A 16,291-nucleotide genomic window follows, 5' to 3' on the forward strand; every position below is an offset into this window, starting at 1 on the left:
TCAATGGGAACCTTTATGTTGATTTCAGTGGGTACTGAATCAGGCCAAGTGTGAAGAAACCTAATCAAACCACATTATCTCCTGACAGACTTTCCTGAAAGTGTTGTCAGTTCTTTATCCTTCCTTTGCAACACAGGGATCAATATCTGTGAAGATGTTTTTTTTAAAAAGCAAACAAACAATGCTGTATTTAGCTAAAAAACAAATTGCCACTCATTTGACACTTAGCCATGTGCGCACTTGGTAATTACCTCCAGAGCCTGCCTTTCACAATGGTAATGCCGGCTCATAAAAAGTGGCTGCATTGTAAAACCCCCTTCAACAAGTATATTGAGGCATGAAATGAATGGCAGGAGTGGTTTGAAGTGGTGAGTGATAAGCACATTGCATGTTAGGGTTATTGTGTGATGCTATAATTACACACCTAACTTGCAGGCTAATAATTAAACGCAATTTTTGATTTTTAGATTATTGATGTTGCTTTTACCCTATTTTTCAAGGGCAGCGGTAAACTGCATGATTCCGTGCAGTGAAGTATTTACACACAGGTATACAAATTTGTTACCCTGCAACTTTTTAAGGAACTTACTCCAGCTTTTTGAAGAAATTTTTTTTTGGGGGGGGTAATTTATTTAAACAAGGTTTTTCAGGTCACCGAGTGTTAAATAAACCTAGTTAAATAGGAGCAGTGCACGGTGGGGGCTGCAGAATTCCTCACCACAAGCTCTTTTCCCTTCCTTCATCCATCCCATCCTTGGGAACTTGCTTGTGTAGCCCAGCAGGAAGATGGCACAAACATTTATGTAGCCTTGCTGAATTCAAAGCTAGTCACATGCCAAATCTTCAGCCTGTTTATGTGCGAGGGAGTTTTTTCAGAGTGGAATGTGTTTGATCTTTTCTCTGAAACAATAGTAACACAACTCTAAGAATGTAAAAGTTGCTATGCCAGGGGGAAAAAAACCTACTTAGTCCTGTCTTTAGCAGTGGCTAATACCAAATGACTCTAAAGAGTGTGCAAAATAATCATAATGCATGCAAGGCCTTATCTACATGAGAAAATTGCACCATTTTAACTTAACCCAATTTCTAAACCAATTTAATTAAAATCAGTGCAACCCCCAGCTTGGGCCATTTCCACCTGGATTTGTGCTGGAAATGGCCCAACTTGATTATCATACACATTGTAAGGAGAGTGATCACTTTAGATAAGCTATTACCAGCAGGAGAGTGGGGTGGGAGGAGGTATTGTTTCATGGTCTCTGTGTATATAATGTCTTCTGCAGTTTCCACAGTATGCATCCAATGAAGTGAGCTGTAGCTCACAAAAGCTTATGCTCAAATAAATTGGTTAGTCTCTAAGGTGCCACAAGTACTCCTTTTCTTATTGTAAGGAGAGTGATCACTTTAGATAAGCTATTACCAGCAGGAGAGTGGGGTGGGGGGAGAGAAAACCTTTTGTAGTGGTAAACATCCATTTTTTCATGCTTTGTGTGTATAAAAAGACCTTCTATACTTTCCACAGTATGCATCCGATGAAGTGAGCTGTAGCTCACGAAAGCTTATGCTCAAATAAATTGGTTAGTCTCTAAGGTGCCACAAGTACTCCTTTTCTTTTTGCGAATACAGACTAACATGGCTGTTACTCTGAAACCTCTCCTTACAATGTGTATGATAATCAAGTTGGGCCATTTCCAGCACAAATCCAGGTTTTTCCCCCCCGCCCTCCACAAACCCACTCTCCTGTTGGTAATTGCTTATCTAAAGTGATCACTCTCTTTACAATGTGTATGATAATCAAGGTGGGCCATTTCCAGCACAAATCCAGGGTTGTGCTGGAAATGGCCCACCTTGATTATCATACACATTGTAAGGAGAGTGATCACTTTAGATAAGCTATTACCAACAGGAGAGTGGGGTTGTGTGTCGGGGGGGGGGGGGGAGAAAACCTGGATTTGTGCTGGAAATGGCCCAACTTGATTATCATGCACATTGTAAGGAGAGTGATCACTTTAGATAAGCTATTACCAGCAGAAGAGTGGGGTGGGGGGAGAGAAAACCTTTTGTAGTGGTAAACACCCATTTTTTCATGCTTTGTGCGTATAAAAAGATCTTCTATACTTTCCACAGTATGCATCCGATGAAGTGAGCTATAGCTCACGAAAGCTTATGCTCAAATAAATTGGTTAGTCTCTAAGGAATTTGGTGCAGTATTTCTATATGCTTATAGGTCCATGAATAGTTATTTTACAGTTTTTGCATCGGTGTGGGTACTATGAGATTGTTATTCAGGGTAAAGTGACACAGATTATTAATTTATTTTAAAAAAATGTATCCATTGCTTTGAAGTAGGCTTTACAGTCGGATGGGTTCTAGTCACTATGGGTATGCTAGTCTACCCAAGGACCCTCTTCTTAGAGTGAATCTCTCCTCTTCTTGGCATGAACACTGAGCCTGAACCTTAGTAACTTATTGTAACTTTATACTTATGTAACTTACGTAACTTACAACTTTTATTGCTCATATTATGACACAGTGGCCTTGATAGTCCAGATGGATATCGACTGACAATGACACTCCCTTGTAATAACATTTTAAGATGGCAAATTCCCCCAATGCAGCCTTTTCCTACCAGATTTCCTAGTAGCAGTCCTGCTAAAACTTTGCTGCTCAGTGTCTGGAAGCTGCTTCTATTTTATTAAGGTGCAGATTAGTATGGGCTGCCCCGTTCCTCATGGATGCTGATGTCTGTTTGATCCAGCACAGGCCTTGTACACTGCAAAGCCAGGGCTCTGTTTGGCAGTAACATATTGTTCCTACTGCCTGGAGCTCAGTCCAAAAGCAAATGCAGAATTCTAGAAACAGCGTACTTTCTGCCTGAAGTGAGAACCATTGCAGTCCTAAGCATAAGGCTAAGCTGCAATATGTAACAACAGCAGTAACAAAATCAGACATCACTTTATACAAATAATACATTCTATAATATTCATACTCGTAAGTTAACCATGCTTCAGTGTCAGTAAAAGATGTGGCAAACATATCAGTATCATATCAGCACTCAGCTGACAGTGCGACAAACACATGGATATTTCATGCAGAATTGTTATATACACACAGTCAAATAGATGCTACTTGTTTCCCTTATTTGCCAATAGGTATATGGATACCCAAATCTGACTTTCCCAAAGTTCATTGGGATATTTGATTGACTTAGCTGGGTGACCTTTACAGATTTGGCTCCAAATGAGTGTTTGGCACATTCCGAGATATAGGAGAAGTGTAATTTCAGTTTAAAGTCATTGTTTACCTTTTCTCTTGTGTTACTGGAATTAATTAGCTAATACCAAGCACTCCTCCGAAGGGTCTTAGGTCTGTCTAATCTGGACTGTGATGTGTTACATTTCTCGTATTTTGTTTGCCCACGTTGTAATTGTTGATTTTATTTCTTGTGGATCTTATTCTCTGGGTAAAGATAAATGTGGGGGAATAAGGAGGGGGGTCTACTGTAGACCACCAAAGCAGGAGAAGGTGATGCTCGAGCCATTTCTAGAGAAATAACAGAAATATCCAAAACACAAGACCTGGTAGTAATGAGAGGCTTAATACCCTGATATCTGTTGGAAAAGTCATATGGCAAAACACAAAATGTCCAATAAGTTCTTCAAATGTGTTGGGAACAACAACTTGTTTCAGAAGGTGGAGGAAGTAACCAGGAGGGCAGACATTTTAGACTTGATTCTGACTAATAGGGAGGAATTGGTTGTGGATCTGAAGGTGGAAGGCAACTTGGATGAAAGTTATCATGAAATTTTAGTCTTCATGATTCTCAGAAAAGGAAGGAGCGAGAATGGCAATATAAGGACAGTAGATTTTAACAAACTCCTAGAACTCGTGACTAAGGTCCCATGGTTAGAAAATCCTAAGGGAAAAAGGAGTTCAGGACAGCTGGCAGTTTCTCAAAGAGACAATATTAAAGGCACTACAGCAAATTATCCTGATGTGGAAGTAAGACAGTAAGAGTAATAATAGTATAGTAATAGTAAGAGGCCAGCATGGCTACATTAGGAACTCTTTAATTACTTGAAAATCAAAAAGTTATCCTACAAAAAGTGGGAACATGGATAAATTGCTAAGGATGAACAAGATGGTAAGGATGAAAAAGAATAGCACAAGCATGTAGGGACAAAATTAGAAAGGCTAAGGAACATAATGAGTTATACCTAGCAAGGGACATAAAAAGCAATAAGAAGATGCAGTAAGAGGAAGGGGAAGAAAAGCGTAGGTCCATTACTTAGCAGGGAATGAGAGCTAATAATGGACGACGCCAAGAAGGCTGACGTGTTTAATGCCTATCTTGCTTCAGTTTTCACTTAAAAAAAATAATTGTGATCAGATGCTATACACAATTAATATCAACAACAAGCAGGAAGAAACACAAACCAGAATAAAGAAAGAACAGGTTAAAGAATGTTCAGACAAGTTAGATGTTTTGTCAGGGCCTGACAAAATTCACCCTAGGGTACACAAGGAATTAGCTAAGCTCAGAACATGAGTGATTTTCTTTGAGAACTCATGGAGGATAAGTGAGGTCCCAGAAAACTGGAGAAGGGCAAATATAGTATCTGTCTTTAAAAGGGGGAACAAAGAGGACCTGGGAAATTATAGACCAGTCAGCCTAACTTTGATAGCTGGAAAGATATTGGAATGAATTATTAAACAATCAATTTGTAAGCACCTAGAGTATAACGGTGATAAGTAATAGCCAACATGGATTTGACAGGAACAAGTCTTGCAGAGCAAACCTAATTTCTTTCTTTGACAGGTTTACTGTAGTAGATAGGAGCAAAGCTGTAGACTTTTTATTTTTAGTGAAGCTTTTGACACAGTCCAACATGACATTCTCATAAGCAAACTAGGGAAATGTGATCTAGATGAAACTACTGTAAGGTGTCTGCACAACTAGTTGAAAAACCATTCTCAAAGAGTAATCATCAATGATTCACTATTAAACGCGGAGGATATACCTAGTGGGGACTCTCGGGGTCGGTCCTGGGTCTGGTGCTATTCGATATTTTCATTAATGACTTGGATAATGGAGTGGAGAGTGTGTTTATAAGATTTGTGGTTGACAACAAGATGGAGGGATTGCCAGCACTTTGGAGGACAGGATTAGAATTCAAAATTACCTTGAGAAATTGGAGAATTGGTCTGAAATCAACAGGATGACATTCAATAAAGGCAAAGTACTACACTTAGGAAAGACACATCAAATGCAATGGGGGAATGCAATCAAATGCGATGCGGGGAATAACAGGCTCGGTGGCAGTACTGCTGAAAAGGATCTGGGGGTTATAGTGGATCACAAATATGAGCCAACAATATCGTGCAGTTGCAAAAAAAAAAGGCTAATATTATTCTGGGGTGTATTAACAGGAGTGTCATACATAAGACATGGGAGATATATGTTCCACTCTGCTTGGCATTGGTGAGTCCTGAGCTGGAGTATTGTCTCCAGTTCTTGATGCCATATTTTAAGATATAGACAAACTGGAGACAGTCCAGAGGCGAGCAACAAAAATGATAGAAGGTTTAGAAATCTGACCTGTGAGGAAAGGTAAAAAAAATTGAATATGTTTAGACTTGAGAAGAGAAGACTGAGGTGAGGGGGACCTGATAAGTCTTCAAATATGTTACAGACTGTCATAAAGAGAACAGTGATCAATTGTTCTCTATGTTCGTTGAAGGTAGGACAAGAAGTAATGGTCTTAATCTACAGCAAGGATGATTTCACTTAAATATCAGGGAAAGCTTTCTAACTGTAAGGGTAGTTGGCTACTCACATAGGTTGCAAGGGAGGTTGTGAAATCTCCATCATTAGAGGTTTTTATAAACAGGTTAGACAAACACCCCTCAAAAATGGTTTATGCATACTTGGTCCTGCTTCAGCGTAGGGGGAAGAACTAGGTGATCTCTCGAAGTCTCTTCCAGCCCTACATTTTTCTGGTTCTATGATAGTGTGGTGGTGGTGGTTGCTGATCTTGTTAAAATTATGAATAAATGTCTTCTTTTTTTTTCCAATTGTGTAGATGGGAACATGTGTCTCCAGATAGAGTAGGCTAGGTTTTCATCGAATTCTGACCCACATGTTTGAAATTATGGGCAGTCCCAGAATATGTATGTGAAATTGCTATTTGACCACATCAGAGGTTGGGCCTATTTGAGATAATTATATTAATGATTTTGGGTGCTTAAAAGGGTGACGTAATAACTGTCTATTGGATTTATGTTCATAATGGTGGGAAGATAGTGGGGACCTGTGCATTTTGGAGGTACCTTGGTATTCTGCTTCCTACTTTTTCAAATGAGTTAGGTTTAGAAGGATTATGATAATTTGTCCTTTTTATCTAACTGTTTTTCTGATTTTTTTGCAATTTTGATTTCAGACATAGACGTGGCTTGCTATATGCTAGTATGTTCTGGTGTAGAGATAATATCATACTTAGAAATAGATATGAAAAGCTCTGAAGGTTTAATTGTTGGAAAACTGGTTCAAATGATTTGAAATCTAAAATGTTGATCTACTGTTGATAACTTTACTTTTCTCATGGATTCTATAGAAGTGTCTGGGAAGCTAGAAATAATAACTAGATAGTACAAGGATGTTTTGATGCCCCATTTATTTTTCCTTCTTGAGTTTTCATTACACTGTTCTATTTGAAACATTGTGGAATAGGCAGTTGACACAAGAGATCCTTCCTGACATGGTACACTATGTACTTGAGTCTGAGAGATATAGTTGCTTTTATTAAAACATTCACACTGATAATATTTTCAGTGGGAGAAAGTTGTAATATTGTCTTGTTTACAGACTTACACTGAACTAGGAGGCACTGTTTGACCTTTGGCAACCTAACAGAGAAGACTCCAATAAGCAATCACAGGTTTTAATGTTGAAAAGGGGAACAAATCTCATTAGTTCCTACATCAGTTGGGTGTGAGAGCATGGACCTAAGAGTCTGTTATGATTCAGACATGTTCTTCTCTTCTATAAGGCCTCATCCAAAGCAAATTTAAGTCAGTGGAAGAAATTCCATTGATTTCATGTGGATTTGGATCAGACCCATATAAGTTGTATAACCTGTTTAAAAATAGCAATTGTTTGTTGAAGGTTTTGTCAAAGGTTCAGTGTGGGTTTCTGTTTTATCTGGTGTCAGGCTCTCGTTCCTAATTATTGTCTAATTTCCGGGGTACCTCTTCAGGACTCAAAAGGCCAGTAAGTAATTTTTAGGATTTAATAACGTTTCTGCACCGTTTGTTTCATTTTTTTATGGAGCAAAAAGAGACACTGTTCCTGTTAGCATTTCAAGATTCAGAATGGGCATAATGCATGATTTTACACAACCAATTCCATGTATCCATCTGCTTCTGCTCCTGATAGCACAGAAGTAGAAAAACCAGCAGAAGCATCAAGAACCTGAATAAAATGTGCTAATGCTGTTATTCTCTCCACTTTATAAAATAACATGTTTCTGTGCCCTATAATCCTAATCCAATGCCTTTCCAGTGACTTCAGTGAGCACCAGATCAGTACCCTGTGTGATAGGTTGCTGACTGAAAGGTGAAGTATAGAGTAGTCCAAGTTTAAATTTGCACCTACAGGCTAACGACAATTGATATGCTTATGTAAGTATGGCATTAGCCACACCTTCCCTAGGTGTAACATATTTGTTTTCATTAATCCTGATGTACTAGGAATCACACAAATGAAAGTATCATAAATCAAGGTTTTCTACACAGCATACCTTGGCTAATGAAGAATTATTATTTTTTAAATGGGTATGACATGTACAATTATTGTGTAAGGAATGTAAGGTACTTAGAATGGTTTAATCAAAAAATTAAGCTCTTTAGGGCACTGTCTGTTGTCTTTTTCCTTATAAAAACTCCCTGCAGCTAAAGCAGAAGAGGAAAAAGGGATATTGTTAAAATGAAAGTGTTACTTAATATTTTACTTTAACTGTTTTCCCTTCTTTTCTGTACCTTTAAGAAAAGTTTTAAAATATTTTAATCGTGTCTTTGCCATGGGACTAAGCAGGCTGAGGTCTCTGTACTCAAAATCCTGAACCCTGTTTGGCAGTTTAGTGTTATACCAGTGACAGGGTCATGTAAACACCTTTGACTCTCTGGGCCCATTTATTCCATAAATATTAATACAACAGGACTGTTACTTTAATATATATCTGGACAGCACCAAGAAGAATGGGGTCCGGACCACTGATTACTACTGTAATAATAATAATAATTAATACATGTTCCCTTGTTTTTCTAGAACGTTATCAAGTGCAGGAAAAGAACTGAAGGATAATTTTCTGAAGGCATTGGCAGAAAGGGAGGAAGCCAACCGCAATGGGAAAATGGCAGTGAGTACATTTTAGATTGAAATCCTATAGTAATAAATAGTTTGAAAAATTACATTTAAAGCTACCATCTTTACCTTGTAGCACATATTGCATTTTCCATGAAAACATCTATTAGTGTAATTTATAGCAAAACTCTTTTTTTCCTCGAGTCATGCATTTAAAAGTTCTGTCTATTTGGGTGAGGTTCCCTGAGGACTGGAAAGTGACAAATGATACTGTAGGTCTGTTTTTTGACAAAATGCACGAAAAGACAAACCAGGAATCTAGAGACAGGTACATTTAATGGTATTGGTGGAGAGCATCTTGGAAACCATACAAAAGGATGTAATAGGAGACCACCTAGAGAAGTACATTTTGATTTTGTTATCCCTGGTAACGATTTAGGCACTAATCTTGTGGCTGCTTAAGCACACATATAACATTACACCCATGTGAATGCTGCAGTTTCCTTATTGAGCGGGGCATCTCTCTGTGATGACATTACACCAGTGCTGTGGAATCTACTGCCCATTGGCCTCCAAGAGACTTTAGGGTTGGTTATGACCTATAAAGCCCTATATGACATGGGACCAGCGTACCTGAAGGATTGCCTCTCAACCCGGGCCATATTGCCGCAGTTGTAGTCAGATTAAGTGCCCAAACCGGGTCTAGCTCATAAAAGAGAGGAGGTGACTGGCAGGGCATTTTCTGTAGGGGCTCCAGGACTCTGGAATATGACTCCCCCTTTGGTCCAGAAAAATTGAATATGGTGGCCTTCCAGGCATGCTGCAAAAGACATCTGTTTGATAGGAATTTTGGAGAAGGCTGAGGGTATGCTTCCCATAACACTGAAGAAGTAGAAAGGAGTTTTTGTAGGTAGTTGGCTGGCTGAGTTCCCGTGAAATTATTTCTCTAATGCTGTTGGGATTTTATTGTATTATTAATGATGTTAAGATGCCTAGAGCCTTGGATAGGCATCTTTTTATATTTTTAAATCAAAATAAATAAATAGTCTCATTGACTCACGTAAAATGCACAGGTTTGCAGAACTGGGGCTTAACTTAGGTCATGCTTAACTTACCCATTGGAATTCTTTGACAATTCGATTGCCTTCGCAGATCAGGGAAATGATAGTATATTTTGATTTTCCAAAAGCTCTTGATAAAATTATACATCTGAGATTAATGGTTGAACTAAAGAGGCATGTAAGACTTGATTAGAATGTTTCCGGGAGGAACGATGAGAAATAATGGAACGAAACTGAGCAAGGGAAAATTTCTGCTAGATATCACAAAAGATTTCCTAACCGTAATTTAGTTAGACTGTGGGAACTGGTGGAACCCTTTTCACTAGACTTAGATGAGATAGAGCACTCTGGAATATTGTCAGGGGAACAATCCTGTAATGTTAGAGGACAGATTGGAAAATTGAGTCGGACTTTTCTGTATCTAAATTCTATTCTACCCCTATATTTTTTTGCTGGCCCTCGTTCCCATCTCTTTCCCTTTGTAAAAGAGAAAACAAAAGTTAGAGAAGATGCCAATATATTTCCTTTTTTTCTTTTCCTCCACTCTCTCTAGCCTTATCTATAAAAATGCAAACAAATGCAATATGTAGTTACGTTGGCACTAATAAAATATTGTTCAGCAGAGAGATAAGTAGGAATTGGCAAAGTTTTGGTAACAGGAGAGACACCTCCCCCCACCCCCAAATTTGGAAACTTGTCTAGATTCTCTAAACCTTGTGGGTCTTAGTTCAGTTTACAGGCCGTTGGAGATTTTCACCACAGCAAGGATCCTCAGACTATGGTACATGAGCGTTTATCTTACAACAATTTTTTAAGAAGACGGTGCTTAAACAAATAAAGTTTGGGATCCATTGTGCTACAGTAAATTGGACCAAACTGAGTAACAGCAGGGCTGGATTTGTCACACTATCAGTTTTTGTCACAATTCGTTGAGGCCTCTTGTCAGAGTTAGTATTGTAAAGTAATGAGTTATCAATAGTCACCATGTAGGAATATCTGTTAGACCTGAATACTGATACATACTATTCTATATGAATATAGTTGAGGAGAAGAAGATTCTTCATACTTGGCTTGATTCATGTTTGCTAGCTTTGTTATACAGAGAGTAAGATCTGCTTGTAATGGGTCCGCTTCACTTGACTATTCATGGCACAACTGGACTGATAAGACAATAAAGACTACAGTGGTTTTGCTGCTGCATATGGACTGAAATTATGCTTTTTCATCCCTCCTGTATGGGACATTGAGAGTTATTTGATTCTGTGCTCACAGTGACACTAGATTCCCTCTCCTTGTGTTAAAATAATACTGCAAAAATAACATTGGCTTTATGGGAGGTTGCAATGATTTTGATCTTCCCTGACTCTGGTTGCTTTTGAAGCTGATCAGATAAATGGTAAATATATACAGTATTTTCTCTCCCCCCCCCCCCGTCTTTTTTCATAATTAAAGTAAAAGCGTTTTTTTTTCTCCTATGCAGTTCTGGGATCCATATCTGCTTTTTTATGGCTAGCTAATTAGCCACTAGAATTTTCAGAGGAAATGTTGCCGAAAATGTGGTTCTAAAACCTATGTGAGCAAGCTTTCTCCTGAGGCTTCAAACGCCTTGTGGTTTCAGCTGGTTGAGAAGTACCATGGGAAAAATGTTTCTTGTGGTAGTTAGGGATTTCCTACCAGAAAAGGTCCAGAAAAAGGCAACAAAAATGGTTAGCTGTGTGGCTCAATTTACATATGATGAAAGATTGGAAAAAATAGGACGATTTAGTGTGAAAAAGAGAAGAATTAAGAGGAGTACTTGTGGCACCTTAGAGACTAACCAATTTATTTGAGCATAAGCTTTACGAAAGCTTATGCTCAAATAAATTGGTTAGTCTCTAAAGTGCCACAAGTACTCCTTTTCTTTTTGCGAATACAGACTAACACGGCTGTTACTCTGAAAGAATTAAGAGATTCGTTTGAAGTATTGAATATTATAAAAGGAATTCAGTCGTTAATAATAGTTCCTACCTCTTTTCATCTGTAGTGCTTTTTCATCAAAGTTCTTTATAAAGACGGTCAATATCATCATCCCCATTTTACAGATGGGGAAACTGAGGCACAGAGCAGCATGACTTGCCTGAGATCATCCAGCAGACCAATGGCCCCAATATCTTTTTGTCCACTGGAAGAAACATCTACCTTAAAAATGTGCTTCAGAAGTTACAGGATAAGTGCCCATCTTGGAATCTTCCTTTTATAAAAACAGTAATAAAGAGGCAGTTTTGGAAGCTCATGTGAAAGTCTTTGTTCAAAATCTAACCTATGATACAAGGAAAAGGGTCACTAGACAAAATGAATGACAGGCATAATAAATTTAAAGCTGCAAATAAATATAGACAGCTTCTGAGAATTAATTACCACAGGAGGGTATAGACTTAAACTATAATTGGATTTGAAAAGGACTGCATAAATTCCTGACTGAACATAACATTGTAGTTAGACTTGCTAATAGTGTTGAATCTTATGTGTGTAAGCTGACTCATGTGTGGATGATCAGGAAAGAATTTTCCCTTCTGTAGAGCACTGAATAATCGACTAGATAAATTATGGAGATTTTTTTTTTTTTGGTCTTTCTCTGAAGTTTTTGGTATTGGCTGTTTCACTTAATAAACAAATGACTTGAACCAGTCTGGAAATTACTATGTGCCATTACTATGGGTGAATGGGCATGGAAGTCCGTTGCACTGATGTCTACAATGCAATGCCAGTTTACACTGGCAGAAGTATCTGCCCCTATGTTTCTATTAAAACAATTAGTGCAGAGGTACACAATTCTTCACTGAGCTGCAAAACATTACCCAAATATTTTCAAACCTGCAGAAAGGTCTTCTTTAGTTCATTCTGCGATGGGATCAAAAGTTGAACTTATGTTTGATCCAAACCAGTTTGCCCAGAGTTTGGAAAGTCCACTTCTCCAGAGCGAGTAGAAAGCTTTCCCGGGAACATGCCATCGCCTTCTAAGGAATCTAAACTTTCATCTAAAGAAAACAAATTTGAGCAATTAGGATTGTGAAGAAACCTTCCAGACATGAACCGAATGTGGGTGATTTACTGATTCTTCCTAAAGCCAAGTCTTCAATGCAAAAAGATGCATGTGTTTACACTGAGTTAGCTAACTAGAAATACCTATCTCTGTGTAAAATGCTAGTGGAGGCAAGGCACTGTAGTTTTACCGTGAGGTGGCTCGTTGTAGTGAACCCCAATTGGGAGTTATAGGGTTGAACCATATACAGTTTTTTTTTTTTGCCATGAAAACGTAGCCTAAGTCCTCAGAAAGACAACTCCAGCACTAAAAGAAAAGGAGTACTTGTGGCACCTTAGAGACTAACCAATTTATTTGAGCATAAGCTTTCGTGAGCTACAGCTCACTTAACTGTGGGTAGGGATGAAGGATGGCTGCTAGTGTTAGGAAAAAGAAGGGATCTGGTAATTGCCCCATGTGAGACAGCTGATGGGGGAAGGGCTGACCATTGATGTGAGAAGCTGCCACTCCCACCCCTTGGAACAGTGATTACTCTGGGGACCCCAGTTGCCCTAGCCAAGCAGAGGATTTTGTCAAGGTGGGGGTGGAAAGATTGTGGGCCTCCCTCCCACATAATCTTCTGCTGGGGTGGCAGAAGCCTTCTCCCTGGACATTGCTCTCTGCTTGGGCAGCTGGTCGTAGTGGGGAGGCTCCCTCTCCCCAATACAAGAGTCCTCTGTAAGGGTAGGAGGCATGGGATCCACCACCACTGATCCTCAGACTGTCTGTGGCCTCCTTATTCCTCATTTTTTGGGAGGCCTAGGATCTAGTCTAGGAAGAGGGAAATCTTATCCCCCTATTACTCTAGCCAGACTTTTGAGGGCAAAGGGAGTAGCAAGAGGACTCCTGCTACGGCAGAGGACTCTTTGTAGTCTGTGTAGAGGGCAACAGTATAAATTGGTTTAATGTGAGAGGGTTCCTGGTATTTATTCACTGGGGGAGAGCATTGATTGATTTAGTGTTGGGTGGAGCATAGCATTAATTCAAGAGCCAAAGCGAGACTGGGGTCTCCTGGCTCAAGCAGAAGGTGGAACTCAACCATCAGGAGACTAGTCAGGAGGAGGTGTAGTTCAGGGAACTGGTGTATTTTGGCCTGGTGAGCAGTCTTAAATATTAAGTAAACTTTTCAAGCACTGGGTTTGCCCAATCCTTATGATAACAACACTAAAGGATCTTTCCAGTATTGCAGGGCCCATCCTGCCTCCTCTGTGCTGACTTGGTTTCATTCTCTGCTCATCTGCTCTGTAGACAGTTTACCATATACACTACACACACAACAATGGAATGGAGAGAAGAGCAGGAGCATCACAGCAATGTGAGATAGGCCTTAAGCACACCCCTGGTATTACCATTCTAGATAATGAGATGATATGCTTAAATATGTTAAATAAAGATAGCTAGAATGTGATCCAGCCCCTAAAAAAAAAAGCGTCCCTCCAAAATTGAGAAATCTAGACTCAGTTTCAGAGACCCCCTGCAATTATATGATTTGTGGACCCTTAAAATGGCCTCTGGTTATATATCGGGAGTTTCTGGAACTGTGAATACTATTCAAGCTATCCAGTGTGTAACTACATATAACAGAGTAAATTAAATATGCTGTTTCAGCCTTAACTCTGTATCGCCTGAATTTTGTTGGTTTAAATCAGATCCATAATGTTTTCCTAATACACCTTTGTTTAAGCATACCTCAGAAATGTTGGTATAGAACATAAACTTGTTGGCTGCGGTCATAAATGTACAGAGAAGACATTATCATTTTTTCTATCAAATACTTGGTTAGCCCTTAAGAATTTCTTTATGAAGCTATGTAACTATTGATCTTACACATGCCACTGGTATTGTTAATAGGGCTCTATACAGCTGAAATTATACATGGTCTTTTGGGTTATACTGGGTCTGCAAGACCAAGTAGGCTGGCTGCTGAGCACACCAACCTATCCAGAGAAATGACTGCTTATTTTGCAAGGCTAAAACTGCTCCCAAATATCAGTTACATGCCAGGATTTCTGGAGCTGCTCAGTGGATGAGAAACTTATGTAAATGAATTCCCTGCCTCATCTTCTCAGCATATGCTATTTGTCTAAGGTCCACTTCTCTTCTTCATGCAGGAGCTGTCCAGGCCATGGGAATTATGACAGCTCCAGCTAAGCACTGGGGGAGCGCAGTCACTGCACGACCTGGCTCCGATGATAAGGAAACATATAGCTGAGTGTCACAAAGCCCAAGTCACTTCACACAAGTCCTTAGTGGCCTCATGCATTTTGACCAGGAGATGACAAAGTGGAAACTTTCATATCTCTCTGAGCCAGTGAGCAATTGCCCCAAACCACCCTTTGCAACCAAGCAGGTAGAAGAGAGCAGAACTACTTGAGACTAATACCTCTCATTCCATCTAGGGTCTGCAAGTGATGGTCAGTGGTGGTAAAGCATTGCGACATACTTAAACATATCAGCATGGCCATGTAACCATTCTACGTTGCTAGAAGGAGATTTTCTACCAAAGAAACTGTGGTATGGTGCAGGCTCATTTATCTGCCCCTCAGTACACAAAGGTTGATTCTAGCTTTACTGTCACTTCCTTCGTGGCAGGGCTTTGAGAAGGGCTGGTGGAAAGCAAAAGTGGGAAAATGCCTGTGTAAAGGGAGGATCCCATAGCTAGGTGCTAAGTGAACACCAGCTTGCGGAATCTTTTACTTATGTTTCTTTTGCTTTGATTAATGCTATCAACCCTTTACTACTGCTGAAAATTCCTACTGATTACTGCTGTTTTATTGTTGTTGAAACCTTCCCTTTTACAGCGATTAATCCATTTGTTGTACCATACCTGAGCCAAACATCACACTGAAAGGAGCCAAGGAAATGTGAAGGCTCTGAACAATATCAGATTTGTCCTGAAAGTCTCCACATCAGAGCTGTCCTGTCATGGTAGCCTCAATACTTTCCCCACAAGAATAAAATTAGAAAAGGGCTATAATTGAAGAGGTTGTCATAGTCTAGAGCATGGCCCAGATGTTCACAGCACTCTGTATTATTGTGGGGTGGTATTGTCAAACTCAAGCGACAGTGGACCCAGCACTTCAATTTTTGATTTGGGTAATTTTTGATTTGTGGACCTACCCCACTGCAGTGGCAAACTCCATCCCTATCCGAGCTCTCAAATGTGCAAAGAATAACAAAAAATGCTTCACAAAGTAAAGTATCAGTTTCTTTTTCTGAGGGGAGCCAGTGCAGATTAAACAAGCTCTTTCAGGAGTGGCGGGAAAGAAAATGTGTTTACTGCCACAATAGCTCTGGACTGTGATTTCAAAACCTCTCTGTGCTGTAGTAGGTTAATCTCAAACTGTATCTTTCTCCCTATGAATTTTAGTTTGCACAGGTTATCTGTATATCAAATTGGTCTATAAGAATGGTGTTTACAAAAATGAGGTGGTCATGACAAAGGTGTTCTGTGCATTCCCTCAATTACCACCCCTATTCAAAAATGAGATCCAGAAAAGATTAGAAGGAAAAATAAGAAGTGATCAGTAGAAAGTGGATTCAAAGAATGAGTGGAGTGGGTGCTAGGTGGCAATTCGTCCCTGTTTTGAATGTGCAGCTAAAGCGTCTCTTACTTTCATGAATAAGAATTCACTTAAATTCCAGCATTCAGTTATATGATCAAACTCATTCTGAAGGCAGAAAGTTCTTCATTTCTTCACAAAGCTGTATGTTTTCTGTACCTAGACCTCACCCATATGCTGGTATGCATAACATATTTTTTGTTGAGTCAGGGTGATAAACTGTTCAAAACACACGTCATCTGTT

At 39.3% G+C, this 16,291-nt stretch overlaps 1 protein-coding gene across 2 annotated transcripts in view; it reads left to right on the plus strand.

Moving 5' to 3' along the window:
• CFAP299 (cilia and flagella associated protein 299) overlaps positions 1 to 16,291 on the plus strand; it is a 378,861-nt gene that overhangs the window by 125,362 nt on the left and 237,208 nt on the right. For both annotated transcript variants that reach the window (XR_012639227.1, XM_074950477.1), the window contains exon 3: positions 8,327 to 8,417. Coding sequence is in view for 1 of the 2 variants with exons in the window: in XM_074950477.1 (XP_074806578.1) it covers positions 8,327 to 8,417 (91 nt within the window). In the remaining variant the exon portion in view is untranslated. The remainder of the gene's footprint in view (positions 1 to 8,326; positions 8,418 to 16,291) is intronic.

This window comes from Natator depressus, chromosome 4, assembly GCF_965152275.1.
Source record: "Natator depressus isolate rNatDep1 chromosome 4, rNatDep2.hap1, whole genome shotgun sequence".
NCBI classification, from domain to species: Eukaryota; Metazoa; Chordata; order Testudines; family Cheloniidae; genus Natator; species Natator depressus.